At 35.4% G+C, this 19,543-nt stretch overlaps 1 protein-coding gene across 2 annotated transcripts; it reads right to left on the bottom strand.

The window, feature by feature from the left end:
• Positions 1-1,797: 1,797 nt before the first annotated feature.
• LOC110712160 (transcriptional corepressor LEUNIG-like) lies at positions 1,798-17,538 on the bottom strand. 2 transcript variants are annotated; one of them, XM_021890600.1, is made up of 19 exons: positions 17,217-17,538; positions 16,359-16,456; positions 16,156-16,265; positions 15,307-15,608; positions 15,060-15,222; positions 14,895-14,977; positions 14,420-14,498; positions 14,256-14,331; positions 14,007-14,056; positions 13,499-13,810; positions 12,216-12,434; positions 11,590-11,835; positions 11,363-11,480; positions 4,688-4,797; positions 4,436-4,585; positions 3,578-3,733; positions 3,049-3,165; positions 2,559-2,765; positions 1,798-2,201 (listed from the first exon to the last, which is right to left on the bottom strand). In XM_021890600.1, the coding sequence occupies exons 1-19, from the start codon at positions 17,246-17,248 to the stop codon at positions 2,058-2,060; spliced, it is 2,772 nt and encodes a 923-aa protein (XP_021746292.1). In that variant the 5' UTR covers positions 17,249-17,538; the 3' UTR covers positions 1,798-2,057. The 2 variants fall into 2 exon arrangements, with proteins under 2 accessions (XP_021746292.1, XP_021746291.1); XM_021890599.1 differs by having other exon boundaries at positions 14,895-14,980; positions 15,060-15,608.
• Positions 17,539-19,543: the final 2,005 nt, after the last annotated feature.

Below are 19,543 nucleotides of genomic sequence, written 5' to 3'. Positions count from 1 at the left end.
TTGGTTATACATAAACGTAGACAAAAACATATTCTTGTAAGGTTAGCTTTAATATCTAATTTCAAAATATCAACTTTTTGTAACTTTTAATATTAAATAAATATAAAACACAAGTTGATATCCTATATTAACAAAACTTGTTAATATAAGGGTACTTTCGTCATTTTTAGTTGTAAACTAGGGGTATCTGTGTAACTTCAATAAAGGTTGCAAACAGTAGAATAAATTGGAGAATTGACGGCATTATTATTCTGGCTGCATTCAATGGAGAATGAAAAGCTCATCTTCATCTTTAATAGAGAAGCAGTGAAAATTCGTCTTTAATGGTGGAAACAAGGGAGGAGTTGAACACCTACCCTTCGGGATTAATTATATCCTAAATTACTCCTTTTTACTTAGGGAATTGATACATGGGATCTATGAAATTCCCTACTATTCATACCAAATTATATGATAATTGTTTATTTTTAATATACTAAATGTTCATAATATTTTTTGACGTGTTCATTTTTGATTACGTGTTCATAATTATTTACTAAATGTTCATTTTTAAGGTCATGGTCTAGCAATTTTATGATATTATGATAATCATGTTCATTTTAAATATACTAAATGATCATTTTTTTTAACATGTTCACTTTTTAGTACTAAATGTTCATTTTTTTTTTACTAAATGTTCATCTTATATAGCGTTATGCAGCTATCCTAGTTGTACTAGGGTACAGCTAAGACTTATGCAAATTTCGGGACCTACTCGGGCCGAATTTAGAATTTAATTTGTGTGTTTTGGGCAACCCAAAATTACAATTTTAATTAAAGAATTAGGCCCGACACGTTTTTGACTGAAAATCCAGCTATTTTTGGCCCGAAATAACAAATTTGGGCATGGTTAATTTATGTTGAATTAAGCCTTGGCTGGAAACATACCACTTTTTTTTTTTTTTTTTTTTTTTTTTGCCAAAACCCGACCCAGCCCATGATAAACTTTACCTAGCCATAAATGTAACCAAGCTTCCATACTACCTACTTTCCTTGTCATCACTATCCTTAGCCATTCCCACTTAATGACCTGCGAATCAAGCCACTCAAGCCAACCCAAAATCGCGGTCGAGAGTGATAACAGCAGTAGGTTTTTGCAAACATGGTGGTTGACTGGTAACATGAAGATAGTGTAAAGAGAAGTAGTCGGTGTTTAAAGTAGTGGAGGATTCTTTTTTCTTTTAACACCTATCGAAAACAAACACGTGGCACTATTAACCGGTCAAAACGGATTAAAAACATGTTGTGAACCATTTTGAAAGGGTCTCCTCTAGAATCAGTACCGCCCTGAATTAATCGAAAGAGGACAAGTCATAATTGGGACAAATGACGTCAATTCTTTAATAAAATTTGGTGGTTCAAAGAATTGAAATTTGGTAAAATGAGAGATCATACTTTGCTGTATAGGCAATTGAGAGCTTGCAGATGGTTAGTCGTTTGCAGAGGGGTTTGAGAACAAACCAATTCAGAGTTTTACCGTGTGGTAGCCTTCGTGGTTTCAGGTGTGGTCAGTTGTAGACATGGAGGTGTTGGGGTGTGAAAGTACGATGCTTCGATATTTTTGGCAGAAATACATGGCATACGCTAGGCTACAACTCTACAAGGTTTGGATCAGTATTGGTGATTTCCACAATCCCTTTTCTTCAAAATATTACTCCTGCACTCCATATATGTACCTAGTTAAGCACAAGTTGTGGCCTGTGATGAGCGTATACAGAAGTGCAAGAACTCAGCAGGGTAGCAACCAAACAAAAAGAGTTATAAAACGGCTTCTGCAGGAAGTTCAGTTAAATTTCCAGTATTTTTCACTATGAAATGATGCATGTTAGTTTCCAAAAGCATCCAATGAAAAGTACCAATCAACAAGTTCAGTTCAAAGTTGTCTCTAAAACTTACATCAAAGGGGTAAAGCCTAACTACGTTACAAAATTACCAGAAAACAGCCCGGAGCTTCATGGAGCTGTTACGGGTCAAAATATTAATCTTACTAATTTTGGGAGAATAACTAGTCATTTGACTCACTTCCAGAGCTTCACATACTTGTCATGACTAGCAGAAGCCACCAAACCTGTTACACTAGATACAGCTAGCGCAGCAATGAGCCCGTCATGTGCTGATAGGGTCATAGTCTTGTTCTCTGACATGTTCCAAAGCTCCATAGACTACAAAAACCCACAACAGGATAATAATTATGTTAGATTCAAAACAATTTGGAGGATATAAAGAAAGTTCCACTTCTCATAAAATGCTGTTTCTGGATAACCACTAGCAGAGCTAGGGGGCGCGGTATCCCCACAAATATTATTTGATTAACAATCTATTTTGTTGACTATCTTTAAAATTCATATAAACTCTTTGGTTCAGTGATAATTGCCAAGAAATATAATGGGGAGCGCTAAACCTGGGTTCAATCCACTATGCTTTCCTACTGATGAAATTCGTATATAATTTTTTTCCCCCACTTCTTTATTTGTTATTTCCCATTCATCAGAGAATGATATTAGAGTTTAGACACTTGCCTGGTAACATCCAATCACCAGTAAAGAAGAGTATGTAGGATGGAAAGCACACGAGTAAAACTTGTTTCCATTGCAGCTCAGCTCGTGCACACAATCACCTTCATTTCCTAAGCCAAGACTCCAGACTCTAACAGAGTCCTCACTGACAGAAGCCAAGAATTCACCAGAGGGATCCCAGCAAACAGAATGAATCTGTTTTGTGTGCCCCTACAACGAAAATCATGCAGTTTAAGCTTCACATGCCACGATATGCAAGGAAAAACAACGCAAACATTTGATGTCTGCAGCTTATTATATACACATCAAAGCATGCATAAACACACAAGCTATCCCTTTTCTAACTCTAACCAGGAAATGAAAATCTAATAACTGGGACCGCGGAACAACTTTCATTAAAAATTATACAGTCCATCCACAAAATTAGGAAATAGCAACCACCATTGAAGTCTTAATGTTAAATTATTTTGAAATCTTAAACATAAAGGCCAACCTGTAATCTGTGCAGACAAGCTTGCGTCTCCACATCAAGTATAGATATAATATTATCTGCAGCAGCAGCAAGATATCTTCCATGACAGGGCTGGAATCTTATCTGGGTGCTGCCACCCTGCATAAAATATATTGTGAAAGAGTTGTCATTATTATAATCTTAATTAGCAATGTCCTCCATAGCAACAATAATAAGAGAGGGGCAAAAGACTGATAACCCTCCATCCAATAAAAATTGTTAACTTTAACCTTTTTGAATGCTCAAAAGTTGTCAAGATGATGATGTAACTTTACCCTTTTTGAATGCTCAAAAGTTGATAATAATAATACAGTAATAATAATAAGCAAAAGCTTTCATTATACCACAAATTTGAATGAGTAATAGTCAAAACTTGCATGTAAATGACAGTGGGTCAAATCACAAATACTTGATGTATCCTCAATTTTTTTTGCATTTCTTATAGAGGACAACTACAAACTACAATAAGACAGAAGAGGTATCAAATTTGAGGGGTTCAACAGTATTTCACCTTAAAGACCCTGGCACAGCTTCCGTTGTTAACACTCCAATAGCGGATTTCACCATCCCCATCGCATGAACCGATGAGATCATCTTTATTAGGGTGGAAGTCTAGAGACATGACAGTGGCGGAATGTCCCATAAAATTACGAAGCGAATAGCCAGGCTGAAAATACAATATTTACTCATCAGTGTAATTGCTATAGGTTCTAAATACACAGAAGAAGACAAATGTCAGTTCTGTAAACAAAACACAATCCAAGGACAGGGAAAGGGAAATACATATTATAGAGTAAAACTAAGCATGCAACAATCAATCATAGACTTTGTAAGCATGGCAGATAAGGATACAAACAAATCTATCATTGTCATTTCAACCATTAACAAGCCAACGGGTCCATCTATGTTTCCTTGGACCATTCATAGTATTGCCAGTGAAAACTGAAATAAATGAGAAGTTAGCATGTTTCAAAGAGAAGGCATCTAAGTTACAAGGCATTTTGACCTGCAGAACAACTACTGCTTCAGCCAGATGACATGATTTAGTATTATCCCAATATGTATTCTGAGACAAAATGTGGGTTTCATGTCACCTGCAAATTGTCAGAGCCTAACATTAACTACTTATGTTGAGGAAGCATTGAGTTCTGAGTCAACAGCATAGATCGCCAGATAATTAATTCTTGCAAATTCAACCTTACATATAAATACATGCCAACAGCATGAAAATCAATTGGCGTTTAAAATATAGGATTAGGATACTTGTTAGATCAAGCCGAGAAAAACACAGGGATAAATTGAATGAGGAGCCAAAACATAATATAACAATTTGCAGTGAGGAGACAACAAGATGAAAACGTGCACTAACATTTTCCACATCCCAAACTCTGACAGATTTATCAAAGGATGAAGTTGCCAGGCGTGACATTGAAGGACTGAAGCGGACATCAGTTATCAATTTTGTATGTTCCTCAAGTGTAGTTTTGGGCTTCAATGAATCAGCATGCCACAGCACAGCCTATATGAAAATTTTAACATATTTCAGTAAAGTCAAATTCATTTAGTAATAAGCAAATTTTAACTCATAAATTATTTGGCCCACTTTTATTTAAATAGTCACCTTCATATCATGGCCACCTGTGGCAAGGAGTTTTCCATCTGACGAAAAGTGACAACAGACTACTTTGCCTGTACTCCCTCGAACAGAGTTTACTTCTGTGAACATAAATCCTGAAGCAATGACAGATTAGCAGAATTAGATTAACCTCTGAGGCTCTGACTAATCGCCAAACTAACTGATAAGCAACGATATAAATCTTGCCACTTGGTTTGTTTAATTTAAGCGGATACTACTTCAAAGTTCAAACTATGCCCAAGCTGATAGAATTTGTGCACCTACGTTAGCCTGATCAAATCAAGATTTCATTATGAGACACTGAAAAAGGAACTAGAATTTTACATGACGCTACATAGTTGGCTAGATGCTATACTTGCTAAGTGGGTATGACTTATTTTAAGATAATTATTAGTTTAATTTCTTAATTTGGCAATACATCAATTTCGAAAGGAAATGAAGTGCAAGTGATCATTCAAAGGTTTGGACGATTACTTTCTCAAAATAGAGAGTTAGTGTTATTACTTTTAAATGTTCAGATTATAGGGATGTTATTGTTAGGGGTTTAGTGTGGAGATAGCTAATACGTAGTATGAATCTATGATGGAAGAATAAAGATTTTGGGAGACGTAGAAGAACCGCAATATGATGATTAAGGCGTATGCGCAACATGAACATCAAGCCTAAAACCAAATAACACAATAAATAGCTCCAATGAACATAAGAGCTACAACTATGATGATGATGTTATGTTAATTGGAGCTTATGTTCTTATGTTTTAGTTTTGAAGATCTTTGGTTTCCTGCTTGATGTTCATTGAATGCATAGTGTGCATTGTGCATACTTTTCCTTTATCCAAATACTGTTGCCACAACCTACCCATGGCGACAAAAGCTAACCATAGGCTGTGGTCATGGCGAGAGAAAAAGGTAATAGCAACATGCAGCCCACAACAACTGTTGGGGTAGGCTATCCAAGTCCCACATGGTAAACATAAAGAATAGACGACTTCCATATAAGTGGGAGCACACTCCAACTAGTATGAGGCCTTTTAAGTACGGATCTAAAACACAAATTTGTATGGGCTAGGCCCAAAATGTGAAGTTGTGTGCATGCGGTCTAATGTAAAAGTGAGGAGGAGTGTCGGAATGTGTATCCTAATCTACATTGAACAAATAAGAAAGTTATGTCTACTTTATCGGTCCAATAAGGTTTACTTAAAAACCATATGGCAAGGAAAGGAGTAGCCTTTTATCCTTATATAGTGGACACAACAATCTTATTTATTCAATGTCGGATACACATACAGGCGAGTTTAGTCCATTGGAGCTATGCTTGATAAGTAATATTAGTGTTAAAGCTATCGAGATTTTAAAAACCTTGTTCGAGCTTAACCTCATTAATCTTTCCTCGCAAATACTTGCAGCCTATAGCAACCTGAGCCTTATTGAACAGGTCTATTCATTGAATCCCCGAAAATGACGATCCACCGTCACCGCCTTTAAAAAAAATAAATACACAAGTTTTACGGGATTCTAAGCCACTACCTCCAACAAAGTATACATTAACTACACCATTATAGTATCTGTTTACTAGATACAATGCACATAGTTGTTTGGGGGACAGCTTTCTGGTGGGAATAGTTAATACATGAAACATAGGCATCTATTGGGCATCAACCAACAAAATACAGTATCATCTACAACACTAATTATTATAGCAAAAAAACTAGTAACATCTAAAACAATAATCGATTCCACAAGCTTATGCGCTTACAACTCCCTTATTCTTAATATTGTTACAAAGGTTCTTTCGATAAAACTCCATCCGCTTTGCTGAAAACAATTGTTGCACTTCAAACCTGATATATCCACATATACTCTCACAACCAATTTGACACACATTCACATTTGAAACTACAAATGAAAACTGTTTCTACCGTAGTGATCTCCGTTGAAGGATTTCATCACAAATAATTGAAATAACTCAATCAGTCCTTTCTCTGTCAAAGAGAGGGTGCAATCAGATTTCTTCATTTTTTTTGTTCTTTTGCAAATAACTCAATCAGTCCTTTCTATCGTAGTTATCTCACTTATTTGTGATGACATCCTTCAACGGAGATCAGTACTGTAGAAACAGTTTCCATTTGTAGTTTCAAATATGAATGTGTGTCAAATTGGTTACAAGAGTGTATGTGGAATCTTAGGTTTGAAGTGCAACAATTGTTTTAGTAGAGGAGCTAGAAACTTATCGGAAAAATCTGCATAACAACTTTAAGAACAAAGGACTTGTAAGCGCAAGAGTTTGTGGAATCAATTACTGTTTTAAACGCCCTAGTGCTTTTGATCTAATAATCAGCGTTGTTAATGTTGCTATGTTTTGTTAGTTGATAGGCAAAGGATGCCTATGTTTCGTGCATCAACTTGTCCCTCCTAGAAAGTTGTCCCCCAAACAACTACATCATATTTGCATTGTATCTCTTAAACGGATACTATAATGGTCTTGTTAATATATACTTTGGTAGAGCGAATGACTTACAATCCCCTAAAATTTACTAGTATATTCCTTTTTTTTAATGGCAGAGACAATGGATTGCCACTTTGAGAACCTAGTAATCAAAGTTCTGCAAAATTGCAAGTTCATTATATGTGGGGAAAATTACTAAGTTTAAGCTCAAACAAGATTCTAATGGTCAAAGTTAGGCATTGAAAACGCGTCCTAATTTATCATTAAAGTTAGGGATTGGTAAACTTGTTCGAGCTTTGTTCACGAACGTACACGTTTGTATTTTGAGTTTAAGCTCGAGCTTAAATGAGCTACAATAAGCTTAATTATATAAAGGAGCCCTAAATTATCATTATTTGATATATGAATAACCAAGCCCTAATTTATCATTAAGTTTCAATGCATCCATTTAAATTGACGTTTCCATTCTTTCTATATAGGATGAAATAATTTGAATTGTATACAAATATGTAAGAGTTTATATAATTATACTAAAGTAGTTTTAATATGATAAAGATTTTTAGAGCTTAAGTGAGCCTTGACCGAGTTATAATGGAGCGTGAACAAACTTATATACTTAAACAAGTTCTTCATGAGCATTATGGAGTGAGCATAATGTTAACTTTAGGTTATTGTTAAGCTTGTTCATTACTTAACACACTCTAACACTCCTCACTTTTTACATTCGTTAAATTAAATATGGGACCACACTGCCACTCACATGTGGGTTTGTTCATGGGCTCAAACACATCCCCTCACATACGAATTGTCCATAACATTGCCACTTCACAACTAAAGCCAACTAGGGCTCCAATAACATGTTAAACGGATGAGGGCCACATCTGTGAAGTCCAAAGAAGTTCCACTTCAAAACCATATGGCAATGAGGAGGGTCGCCCCTAAACCTTTTAAATTGGACATTCGTGACGGGTGTTGCCACATCCATTTAACAACCCCAAGTGCCAATTTTCCCTCTACGTGTTAACCCTATTCTAACAAAGTTTTAAATTTAATCTACGCCCTATTCTAAATACATGTGTTGGTTGTCATATAATGCAACCCCAAAAAGAGGGTGGCAAGTGAAAGAGAAACGTAGTTGTAAAGTTAGTGTCTCTATAGAAAACGTCGATTGAAAAACCAAAAAGGCACACGAGTATGATAAGTGTAAGTCATGAAATGCGTGTGTTATTCATGTGGGATCAAAAAAAGATTTTATGATATAGGACATTAGGAAAACCATCCCAAAAAGCTAGCTTAAATGGAGGAGAGCCCATTGTCTTATATAACCCCTCACATGATCAATGTGATACCAAGTCTCGCGCCTTGAAAACAGACGTAACATTGTCTATACAAGCCCTATGATGATGGCGACTTGAGGTTGAGCTAAGACCTCAAAGGAAGCAAAAGGTAAAAAAGCGGGTTTGTACTAGGTGGATGTAATGGTGAATTGGTGATGATGATGGCATTCTTCATACGAACTATCTCCAAGTGGGAGATTGTTGTGTTCAAGTGTTAGCTAAGTATCTAATAGTGGTGATAGTAGAGACGGCATGAGTCAATCAAAGCCTTAATCTCATAATTGGGTCAGCTACATGAACCAAAGTGATTGTTCCGTATAGTCACTCTATAAGAGTTTCGAAAGATATAGCATAAATGAAATTATACAGGTCTATAACTCTATAAGAGTTTCGAAAGATACAAAGGTAGACCACAACCTACCTAAGTCGGTGAAGGCTAGCCAATGTCAAGCTATGGTGTGAGAAAAAGGCAAAGGCCATGGGTAGCCTAGAAGGCATCGGCAGCCCAAAACTTCAAGTGCCACAATCATCTGGCAGTGTTCCTAATTTTTCCCAAGTGCGTGAATGTATTCAACCTAAACTTTATATTTGTGCCCTAATGGTCTTAGTTGTCATACTATGCAACCCCAGAAGAAGAGGTGCGAGAACCCGTAGAAGAAGAGACTTTATGTGTTTATATGAGGCAAAGTCATTGTGTACTCAGAGAGGAAAACATTATTAAACTTGGATCTTATATTATCTGAGATTGAGAAAGATCTTGAGTGTTTTGTATTCATCACGTACAGATTGATTAAAGTCCTGGTAAAAATTGGTGGTTTTTACTTCTAAGACAATGTTAATTCAAATCCGAAGACATTTACACTAGGCATTTATTCTTTTAAAATCAACTTGAATCATGTCATCTTAGTTCTTCTCAACCTTTAAGCCTTGTGGAGGATTTTTAGATGTAAGGCCTTAAAAGCTTGAAAATTGTTCACATACATGCTTGAAAAAAATCTACATATGTTACAGTTTGAAAAATGTCTACCTACATTATATTTGAAAAATGTCACATACGTTGTAGCTTACAAATTACTCTTATCCCAAATTACTCTTATAATCATGCCTTTATTGATTGCTTACAAATTTTGTCGTCACTATTTTTCTTATATAAGCACACATTTCACTCTCTTTTCATTCTACTACCAATATAATGTTTAATCTACTCTCCTCTTGATCCGAGTGACAACCGTTCAACCGAAAATTTGAGATTGCACACAATCTACAAGCGCTAATCCACACACAATTAAATACAAACAGGAACGATCTTACTTGAATAATAGACAAGACTACTACTTGAAGTGATATGGGATCCTAAAAGATGATTGTGCTGACACTCTACGGTGTTAACAAAACAACGGTAGATTGTGTGCACTCATAAAGAACTAGTTGGAGTGATAGTTGTGACCCGAAACAAGAGGAGAGTGAATTTAACATTGCATTGGTAATAATAAATTTAACATTGCACTGGTAGAAAGTAAAACATGTCTTGCTTATATAAGATAAATTGTAACGGCAAAAACAGTAAACAATCAATCAAGGAATGGTTATAAAAGTAATGTAGGGCAAGAATCAAGCTCCAAAGTATGTGGACATTCTTCAAACTTTAATGTATGTATACGAACGTATGTGTTTTCAAATTACAGCGTATATGAATGCTTTTTCAAGCTATAGCGTATGTGGATGTTTTTCAAGCTTTGGAGGCTTTACCTCAAACAATTCCCCAGAAGGCTCAAAAATAAAAACATACAAATTCATTTTAAAAATAAAAAAACAATGGAAAGCTACAAAAATTGTCATTACACAAACAAAAATTATTTTTGGATGCTCGTCGTCCTGGGTTATTTGCTGATTTTTCTTGCATTAAATATTGTCCCTCTTTTACTATTTTTCTTGCCTTTTATTTCTCTTTAATTATACTTCTCAATCTCTACATCTTTAATTTGCTTCCACTACACACCAACCCTAACATAAGTGAAATTTATCTTGAATTTAAATGAATTTAATTCACAATCTTAAAACAGGTATTCATCTTTAAACGAATAAGTTACTCCGCGATCAGACAGTTTGCGCATACGCACTTCCCTGCTCTAGAGAATCAACCTACTATTCTCATAGGAAGCAACCAACTTCCATACCTAAGTAAGTGAACACAATATTCACAGATATAAGAGGGATGGAAAACAAAAAATGCTTTATTATTCATAATGTCGCCCTTTGAACTCTATGCATAAGAGGTTTTCCGAGAGAAATTAATCTTGAGTTCTTTTACGTTCTTCGTTATTGTTTTCTGTCTAGCATTACTATACTGTTTAATAGCACAATTTGTGAGCCCCTGATTCTATACGTAACAATGATAATACAAGTACTTCAGCTCATGTACTTAAGTCATATAAATATGGATAGCAAGAAATCCAGATCATGCAATTCCTAGAGATTTTAACTTGTTCCAGAGTGACATAAAATCAGAGTCGTGAAGACTTGTTTAAATCTACATAAGAACTCGGCAATAAATCTTCCCTAGTGGCTAAATTTTAAGGTAGCCATATTGAGATGAATAATTATCATACAAGGCTGACATTCTGTTCAGATATGGGCTAGTAAGATATCAATGACCAGAATGTAGAAGCCATATTATAACAATAGTATTCAACATTATATGAGATTTCACGATTAAATGTACGGGCATCAAGAAAGATGGAGGAAAGCCATCAGGAAATGCATGTCATTTGTTGTCTATCACTAGTTAGATTTTCAGCAACTACAACTAAATCAAATGCCTCTTTCATATTCTGAAACAGTGGGATGTGAAGTTTGCAAATCAATGATTCCAACGTACCTTTGGTTATGTCCACGCCACGGCCAACTGAGTCTCTGTGGTCTGCATCATCAGGCGATAAGAATGACTCTACATTGTCATCTAGAGACCCATCCTCCACAAAACGCTCCACATCAACCTGAAACTCCAGATGTTTGCCATCTTAGAGCTGGCGTGAAATGCCGATGAGAGGTTGTGCAATGCCTTAAATATTGCCTATCAGCAAAACATAATTAAAATTCGCTCACCAACTGGTTTGATGGTGATGTAAGGTTTCCAGTTGCATCAGTACCAAACATTAGTGCTGGCTTTGAAGTGCTGCCGCCATGAGGGAAGGATGGCATTGACATCACATCTCCAGCTGTGTGAGTTGAGGGGGTTGAAGGAGCAGAACTTGGGGAAGGTCCAGCAGTATTTGCAGTTCCAGAGCTATTTGCAGGTCCTGAAGATGATAGAGGCTGCTTTCTCTTTCTCCCATTCTGATTTTTTGAAGCCTTAATAAATTAAAATCATGTTAGGAATGCATACAATTACAAAGGTAATTGACCATGCTACCATCATAATTTAAGAAATGTCATTACTGTCTTTCACATTGTAGACTGTAATAATCATCATTGTTTACATCTGTTAGATCAAAAGATGAACTCACTCTAAGTATCTGAAAGAAAATACTCGCTAAGTAGTTTGTGAATCAAAGGTATTATATTCCTTCAAAACTAAAAGCCAGTACTACTGCACCAACAAGATGATCAAATTAAATATTGCATACAATATAATAGAAATTTCCAATTATTACTGACACTTCTACTTAAACTAACAGCTCTGAGGAAGCACGTAGAGTTAAATCAACATTGGATTAGGAAAAATATTAGACCTGATCATTCCCTCGGAACGAGTTGGATAAGCTACCATCCATGGTAATACTACTAGCTCCACCAATCTTGTCAGGCTGATGAAGAACATGATTTGAAACTTGAGAAGGTTGACCAGAAAGTCCATTCTGCTGAAGCTGTTGAAACTGATGCTGGTTGAGACTAATTTGTTGTTGCTGCTGTTGCTGCTGATGATGATGTTGCAACTGAGCCATTTTCATCTAGAAAATAGTACAAGCGCGAAGAGTTAGATCCGCAGAGACAAGCACTGGTTACACAACAACCTTAACTAAGACTTAAGGCATCCATTCCACCATAAGATGTTACATACTCCCTCCGTCCCTTATAATTGCACCATTGTATGTTTTGGGGTCAAACTTCAAAACTATGACCGCAAATTCTCACTAATTTATACTTCGTAAGAAATAATTTGGTCATGTAGGATCATGTTGTTTCACCATCTACTTTAAGAGTATTAATTTTTTATAATTTGCATGCGTACATAATTGGAGATATTAATGTTTTAAGATGTTTCTTGAAGACCATGAAAGCCATATGGGGCAAACAAATAAGGACAGAGGGAGTACTAAATTACAGGCAACTGGGTACATTATAAGCCTCTTATGTCCGACATTAAACATGCTTCACCAACACACACACTACTAGGCTTTGACAATTATTCAGCATGCCTTGTCTTGTGAGCCCTTGAAAAACAAGGCTCTTCATGAAACAGCCTTAATAACATTCACACTGGTAAGGCTACAAAAAATTGATCACCAGCTCACCCTGTTCTAAGATGGAGCCTCAGTAAGGGCAATATGTAATATCATTTGAGCTGAAATTTAAGAATTGAAATGGTTTAGTAATATACTACCTCCGATTTTTATTTTTATTTTTTTAGTTGACATGTATTCCTTTTTGGGAATATTTTTTAGTTGACACAGATTCCTTTTGGGGGAGTTTATTGTTAGTTGACTCCACTACACACTTAATTAAATAAGTTAAGCACATGGTCTACCCACTTGCTTTGACATTCTCTCTCCTCTCCTTAAAGTGAGTGCCTAAATTAAACATGTCATCTAAAAAGAAACGGAAGAAGTATTTAATATTGTTAAAAAAAAAGTAATATATTTAATATTTGAATAGCAGTTCTAGTAATTTAATGTTGATTTAGTTTAGTACTCAAAATTTTCAAAATCAATACTTGGGAGAAAATCATTAGCTAGAACAGCTTGCTTGGCACGAATCCTACCAATCGACAAAAATCCAAGCAGAAAATGATTACCTTTAATAATATATCAGCATCTCCACGGGGTACAACAGGACAACCAGCTTGCAAGGGTGATCCGAGGTTTGCGACCATGTCCACAGAGTTTGGAAATCCCTCCTTCCCAAAACTCATACTTCTGTTATTCAACAACATTCTGAGTCTTCTGCTTTCCATATCATTTGCTGAAGCTGATGTCAAATTCTGTTGGGCAAGCAAAAGTTGTTGCTGATGCTGTGGTGACAACATCTGAAGTTGGTGAAAGGGTTGAGAAGTTTGCATACACGATTTCTGCTGCTGGAGAAGCCCAGGTCGAAGATTATCCAATCCCTAACAAGCGGACAATATGGTCAGGAATCAATTATGGGCTCCTTCACAAATACCAAATCAGAATGACAACTGTGTACAACTGTACACACTCTAACAATATACAACTACACACTGCAATAACTACAAGTATAATTATAAGGCTGGAGCAAATGTAACAATAAATGGACGACTCAAATTAATTTGAACAAAGACTTACTGTGAGTGGCCATCCTTTCAATGTTAAATTATTACCACTTTGGTTTGAACCTGATTCAAGAGGTTAACGTAATACATGAGCCAAATAAACATGGAATTGGCCACCAGACCACAGCTACATGATCAAAGTAGAATAAAGTTGGAAACTGCCACCTTCAAGTAGGAGCAGTATCCAAGAGAAATATAACATTTCAAGTATTATAAGAGCCAATAATACATTAGTTCGATTCAAGGGTATCACAGACAATACCAGGAATACCTAGCAATGATGCTTCAGGTCCAGCAGCTCGAGGAGTCAAGCATGAATTCATTTCTGTCTTTATGTCCTACTCAAAAACAGGGAAGTACTGGACCATGTCAACTGCAGAGCACTGCAAAGGCAGTTTAGGAAGGAAACCAAGCAAGAAGACTTACTGCTACAGACCCCGGCTGCTGCTGATTACGAGATGCCATCTGCTGAAACATACCACCAGATGAACCATGCAAAACTTGCCTGCAAATAGCAAATCAACAGAATCATATTATTGTTCAAAATACATTGAAGAATGGCCAAGTAAACAGCTTTATAATTCAATTTTTAAGAGTGGCAAAATGAAAGGTCTTTCACTTGACAAAGAACTGACAAAGAACCAAGATCAAAGGTTAAAACCAGACCAGCGAAGTCTAGAATATAGCTAACAAAGAATTACAACACTACTTAAAATAACAAAATTGCAACGCTACCAAGTCAAACATCGAGAAAATATGTTCAAACCAATTCACTAGATGGAAAATGATAATCTGATGCCAATCTACATAATTAGCACTCCATTAAACAAGATCATGACAATGTAAAGCTGGAATATTTAACCAATCATCAAAAAGGAGAGGGAAAGAGAAGAAGACAGACCCTGAATGCTGGCCAGCAACAGCTGATTTCAGTATAGTGGCATGATTCTGATCCATGAGTTGGCTTACATTATCAGCAAATCGCTGCTGCAAGAAGTGCATTTGTAGTTAGACTATCATAGAGAATCCACAACACTAAACATGAAGATATAAAGGAACAACTTACTTTTAATGATGTATCATCTAACGAGTCCCTTTGTTGGGGCACTTTTAATTGTTCCTCGTACATTTTGGTCGCCATGGCATTTGCAGTGCCAGAATTTTGTCGAGCAGGAGGATCATTTCCTGCATGCTCATTAGCATTGCCATTGAGATGAGCACCATCTCTTCTTTGGGATTGTTGTTGCTGTTGTTGTTGTAGCTGCTGCTGCTGCTGCTGCTGCTGTTGCTGTTGCTGTTGTTGTTGTTGCTGCTGCTGCTGCTGCTGCTGCTGCTGCTGCTGCTGCTGCTGCTGCTGCTGCTGCTGCTGCTGCTGCTGCTGCTGCTGCTGCTGCTGCTGCTGCTGCTGCTGCTGCTGTTGCTGTTGTTGCTGCTGCTGTTGTTGCTGTTGTTGTTGCTGCTGATGTTGTTGCGGCTGCTGTTGCTGTTGCTGCTGTTGTTGTGCATGCCTCTGCATCAGTATCTGTTGCATATGCAAATGCTGTTGTTGCTGTATATTAGGCGGTTGCTGGCTCTGAGGATGTTGCTGCTGCTCCCTTGCTCTTAACAGTTGAGTCTACAATTTCAGGGACATATCAGAAGCTCCAAAGTCCAGATTAAGATTTAAGTTCTAGTAGCACACTACAATGCAGTTAGCATTACTCAAGAGGACAGCTGTAACACATTATAGAAAGGCGACATAAAAATTTCCAGTGAAGAAGATTCATCAAAAATCTTAATGACATCAACATTTGAAATTCAACTGGCAAATATTAGTTTTTAAAGAGTAAAGCATTGTAATTTGTAAGTAGTAATACGCATTTTTGGTCTTGCTTCCACAGAATTATCATCTTTGTAGTAGATATCAAACATTGCACCACAGGCTCATACCACAAATAAAGATTTACTGAAAAGTTAATAGTATTGACCCTTTGCAATATGTGAGACTTACACGAATTGAAGCTCAAACCAGATTTCTACTATAGCTTCCTAAATAAAATTGTAGGTTTATTTCCAGATTGGCCGTCCGCCCATGCCAATCAAGCACATCAAGAAATAACACGAAATGGGATACACACATAATACAAGATGCAACCACACCACATACTACTTCTCAGACCAACCTCAATATATGAAGCAGCTACCTCGGAGTGTTTTTCATTTGTTCTGGCAATAAATATATCCCAGAAGACGGACCACCACTCAAACAAAAATCCACCAGGTGCATCAATAGCTGCAAATACCATGTCTCAATTTTCAAAAATAAAGTGTTGAAAGCTAAAATAATAACTAGAAACAATAACAGTAAATTTGCAAGAAATCATACCAACAGGATCAGATGAGACCTTTCCCTCAGTTTGAAAGGCTTGTGCAGTAGCCTTTAGATCCCTTTTCACTAAATAATCATGAATATACACATCTAACCTGATAGTTACAAATATTAACAAACATTATTTCTGTGATTTTCCAACAATCACTTTTTAAAAACACAAATGATGCAATAATTCAATCCTAAAATCATAATAACAAGCAAAAAAATCTAACATAAACCCCATTACCCCAGAAATTAACAAACAACAATTCTGTGATTTCCAAGAATCCCACATTATATTTAGTTTCGAACCAAAATTAACCATAGAAATTAGGCACTTCATCAGCCCAAAAATTTTAAAACCAAACAGAAAATTGCACAAAATCACAGAAATGAAGGCATGCATACTAAAGAGGCACCATTTTACACAGTTCCCAAGACTCTAAAACCATAGATAAACAGAAAGGAGGGAATTTTGTGGGTATAAGACTGTAAATTTGCAAAAAATTAAACCCTAAATTTAAACCTAAACTGAAACAGTAGCAAAAACTATATATTCAGAAACAATGTGATGCAGAAACTGAACAAACCCAGAAAACTAAAAATAACCCAGAAGCTAAATCAAGAAGAGAAAGTAAATTTGTTTCTCAATTCTCATAAATTATTATCAAAAAGATGAGATTTTTGGTGAAAAAAAACTAAAACCCAGAAAAATTAGAAATGCCCAGATACTAAATCCAGAAGAAAATGCAGAAAAACAAAAGAAAAAATTAAAAATAAAAAGGTACCGCATGCTAGTTAGATAGTGAAAAACAAAGGAAAAAAGAAGAAATTTGTTGAAAAAAAGATGAGATTTGTGGTAAGAAAGCTTACATTTTATCAGCTTCCCAGTTAGTCTGAGACATTTTTGTTGAGAAATTACAAATTCAGTTGGCAATGTCAGTTCTTCATTAAATAGTTAAACTCAAAGAAAGAACAACAACAATAAAGGCCAAAGCTTTTTCTATTGTCAGAAAGAAAGAGAAAAAAAAATTGAAGTTTAGAGAGAGAAAGATGGAAAATGAGGAGAAATCTATCTGAACTGAACAGAAAGAACAGAAGCAGAGGGCCTCTAATTTGGACAAATGAAGAATTTAGGAAAATTTTAAAAATCAATTTGTAATAAAAAATTAAAAATAAAAGTAGGAGGATGTTAATAATTAATGATATACTTATAGATTCTCATTGTTTCAGGAAAAAAGTTGGCCCAAATGAGTAATTTCACTTCTTTTATATCTAAGGGGCTTCTGCTCTATTCTATTCCAATTTTTTGTCCTCACTCATTTTGATTTTTGTTTGACTGTTTAAAAAATAAAAAGGAGTGAACATTGATGTACTCGGTAGTGGTCAAGGACGGATCTAGAAATTTTATATAGATCGGGCCAGATTTTTAAAGCTTACGTATAAATTAACTAAAATTTATTTAACGTTTGATTTTATTGACAAAAAATAAGAAAGATTAAAAGAATTAGTAAAAAAAAAAAGAGTAATAAATGGGCTCATTGGGCTTCAAACTCTTAACCTCATTTTATGAGATGTGAGCTAAAACCAAATCAGCCAAATGACCTTGCCTTTTATTATACGTTTTTTGGATCATAGGTTGGCCACTCCCTGGATCCGTCTTTGGTACTGGTACAAGTTTTTGCCCCTATGCCTAATCAGTTTAATATTTGTTTTCAAAAAAATAAAAATGAAAAGACCCTGTTGTACTTTACCAGAACTTCTCGCAAGCTAAGTCAGTCCGACTATATAGGTTAATGTGTAAGAATAAAGGGGGGATATGGAATCTCTTTACTCCCAAACAAATGTAGATGGTGGGGATTAAGGAATTCACTTTGTGACCTCATGCCTTATGCTTTCTAGTTTCTATTCCTTTAATTACTAAAATGTTACTCTGTATTTCTACTTTGAATTTTAATACTCCATATGAGACGATTACTGTTAAAATAAGACCAGAAATTAGAAATAAAGGAAGTACAATATATATGTGTGTTTAGTCTCTAATTTAAATACAAGTGATAGAGTATAAAACATATTCCTGGGCTTCAACCATCAGCTTAAGTTTTTGGTTGAGATGATCCTCTAACATGGTATCAAGAGCCAGCGTGGCACAAAGGTCACGGGTTTGAATCTCATTTACTCCTCCTTTCAAAGTGGAATATTAAACGTTGGGTACAGTGGGGCCCATGCTACATCTACACATCAAACCCAATAGGCTCTCGTGTAAGGGAGCGTGATAGAGTATAAAACATATTTTTGGGCTTCAACCATTAGTTTAATTTTTTTGTTGAGATGGTCCTCTAACAACAAGTATAACTAATTGTGATTTTGAAATCGTTATTAGAATCGAACTTGAATAAGTACACATCGAATTGTCTTATTTTAGGTGGAATGGATTATTGTTTAACTTATTTATAACTTTTTTTTATTTCTTTCAAACAAGTGTAAAACAATTTGACACAATAGATCCTAAGCGATGAAAGTGTTCATAATTTTTTTACTCCATGGAACCCAGTTGGTTATTATGATTATACGACATCAATTTTATTTTTATTTTTTATTTTTTAAAAAAATATATGACATCAATTGTTACCAACTCCATATGTAGTATAAATCTATAAAGTGATTAATTTAGAGGCTTATATTATTTCATAAATTATGATTTTACATATATGCACTCATAAGAATATAAGATGCATTACAAGGATTTACAACTTCCTAAGTAAAGACAATATTTAATTAGGTTGTAAATATCCACGATCCTTCTAATCGTGTGTTTTTCTTACCTAAATTTCACGTGAATTAACTTTTCTAAAAAAAAAAATCACTTCCGTTAACTTATTTAAACTTATTACAATTGTTATAAATTTAACTTGTACTTTGATTACGTTAGCTTGTTACCAAACTTACTAGCCCAAATGGAAATTTATCTAACTATGATAGCTCTTGTTGCCCAAACGGAAACTTATCTTACAAGATTAAAACTTATTTATCATGAAATAATTAGATTATTGTCCGTGCGATGCACGGTAGTAATAATTATTTTCCCATAATTAATTGTGATATAATTAAAAATGAGACAACTCATGTGAATAAAAAAAATGCAATGCATATAGGAAAATAAAAAAATAACGCACAAATTATTAAAACTACAATTGAGA

The sequence above is a fragment of the Chenopodium quinoa genome, unplaced genomic scaffold, assembly GCF_001683475.1.
Source record: "Chenopodium quinoa cultivar QQ74 unplaced genomic scaffold, ASM168347v1, whole genome shotgun sequence".
NCBI classification, from domain to species: Eukaryota; Viridiplantae; Streptophyta; class Magnoliopsida; order Caryophyllales; family Amaranthaceae; genus Chenopodium; species Chenopodium quinoa.
This window is presented reverse-complemented; position numbering and strand designations above follow the sequence as displayed.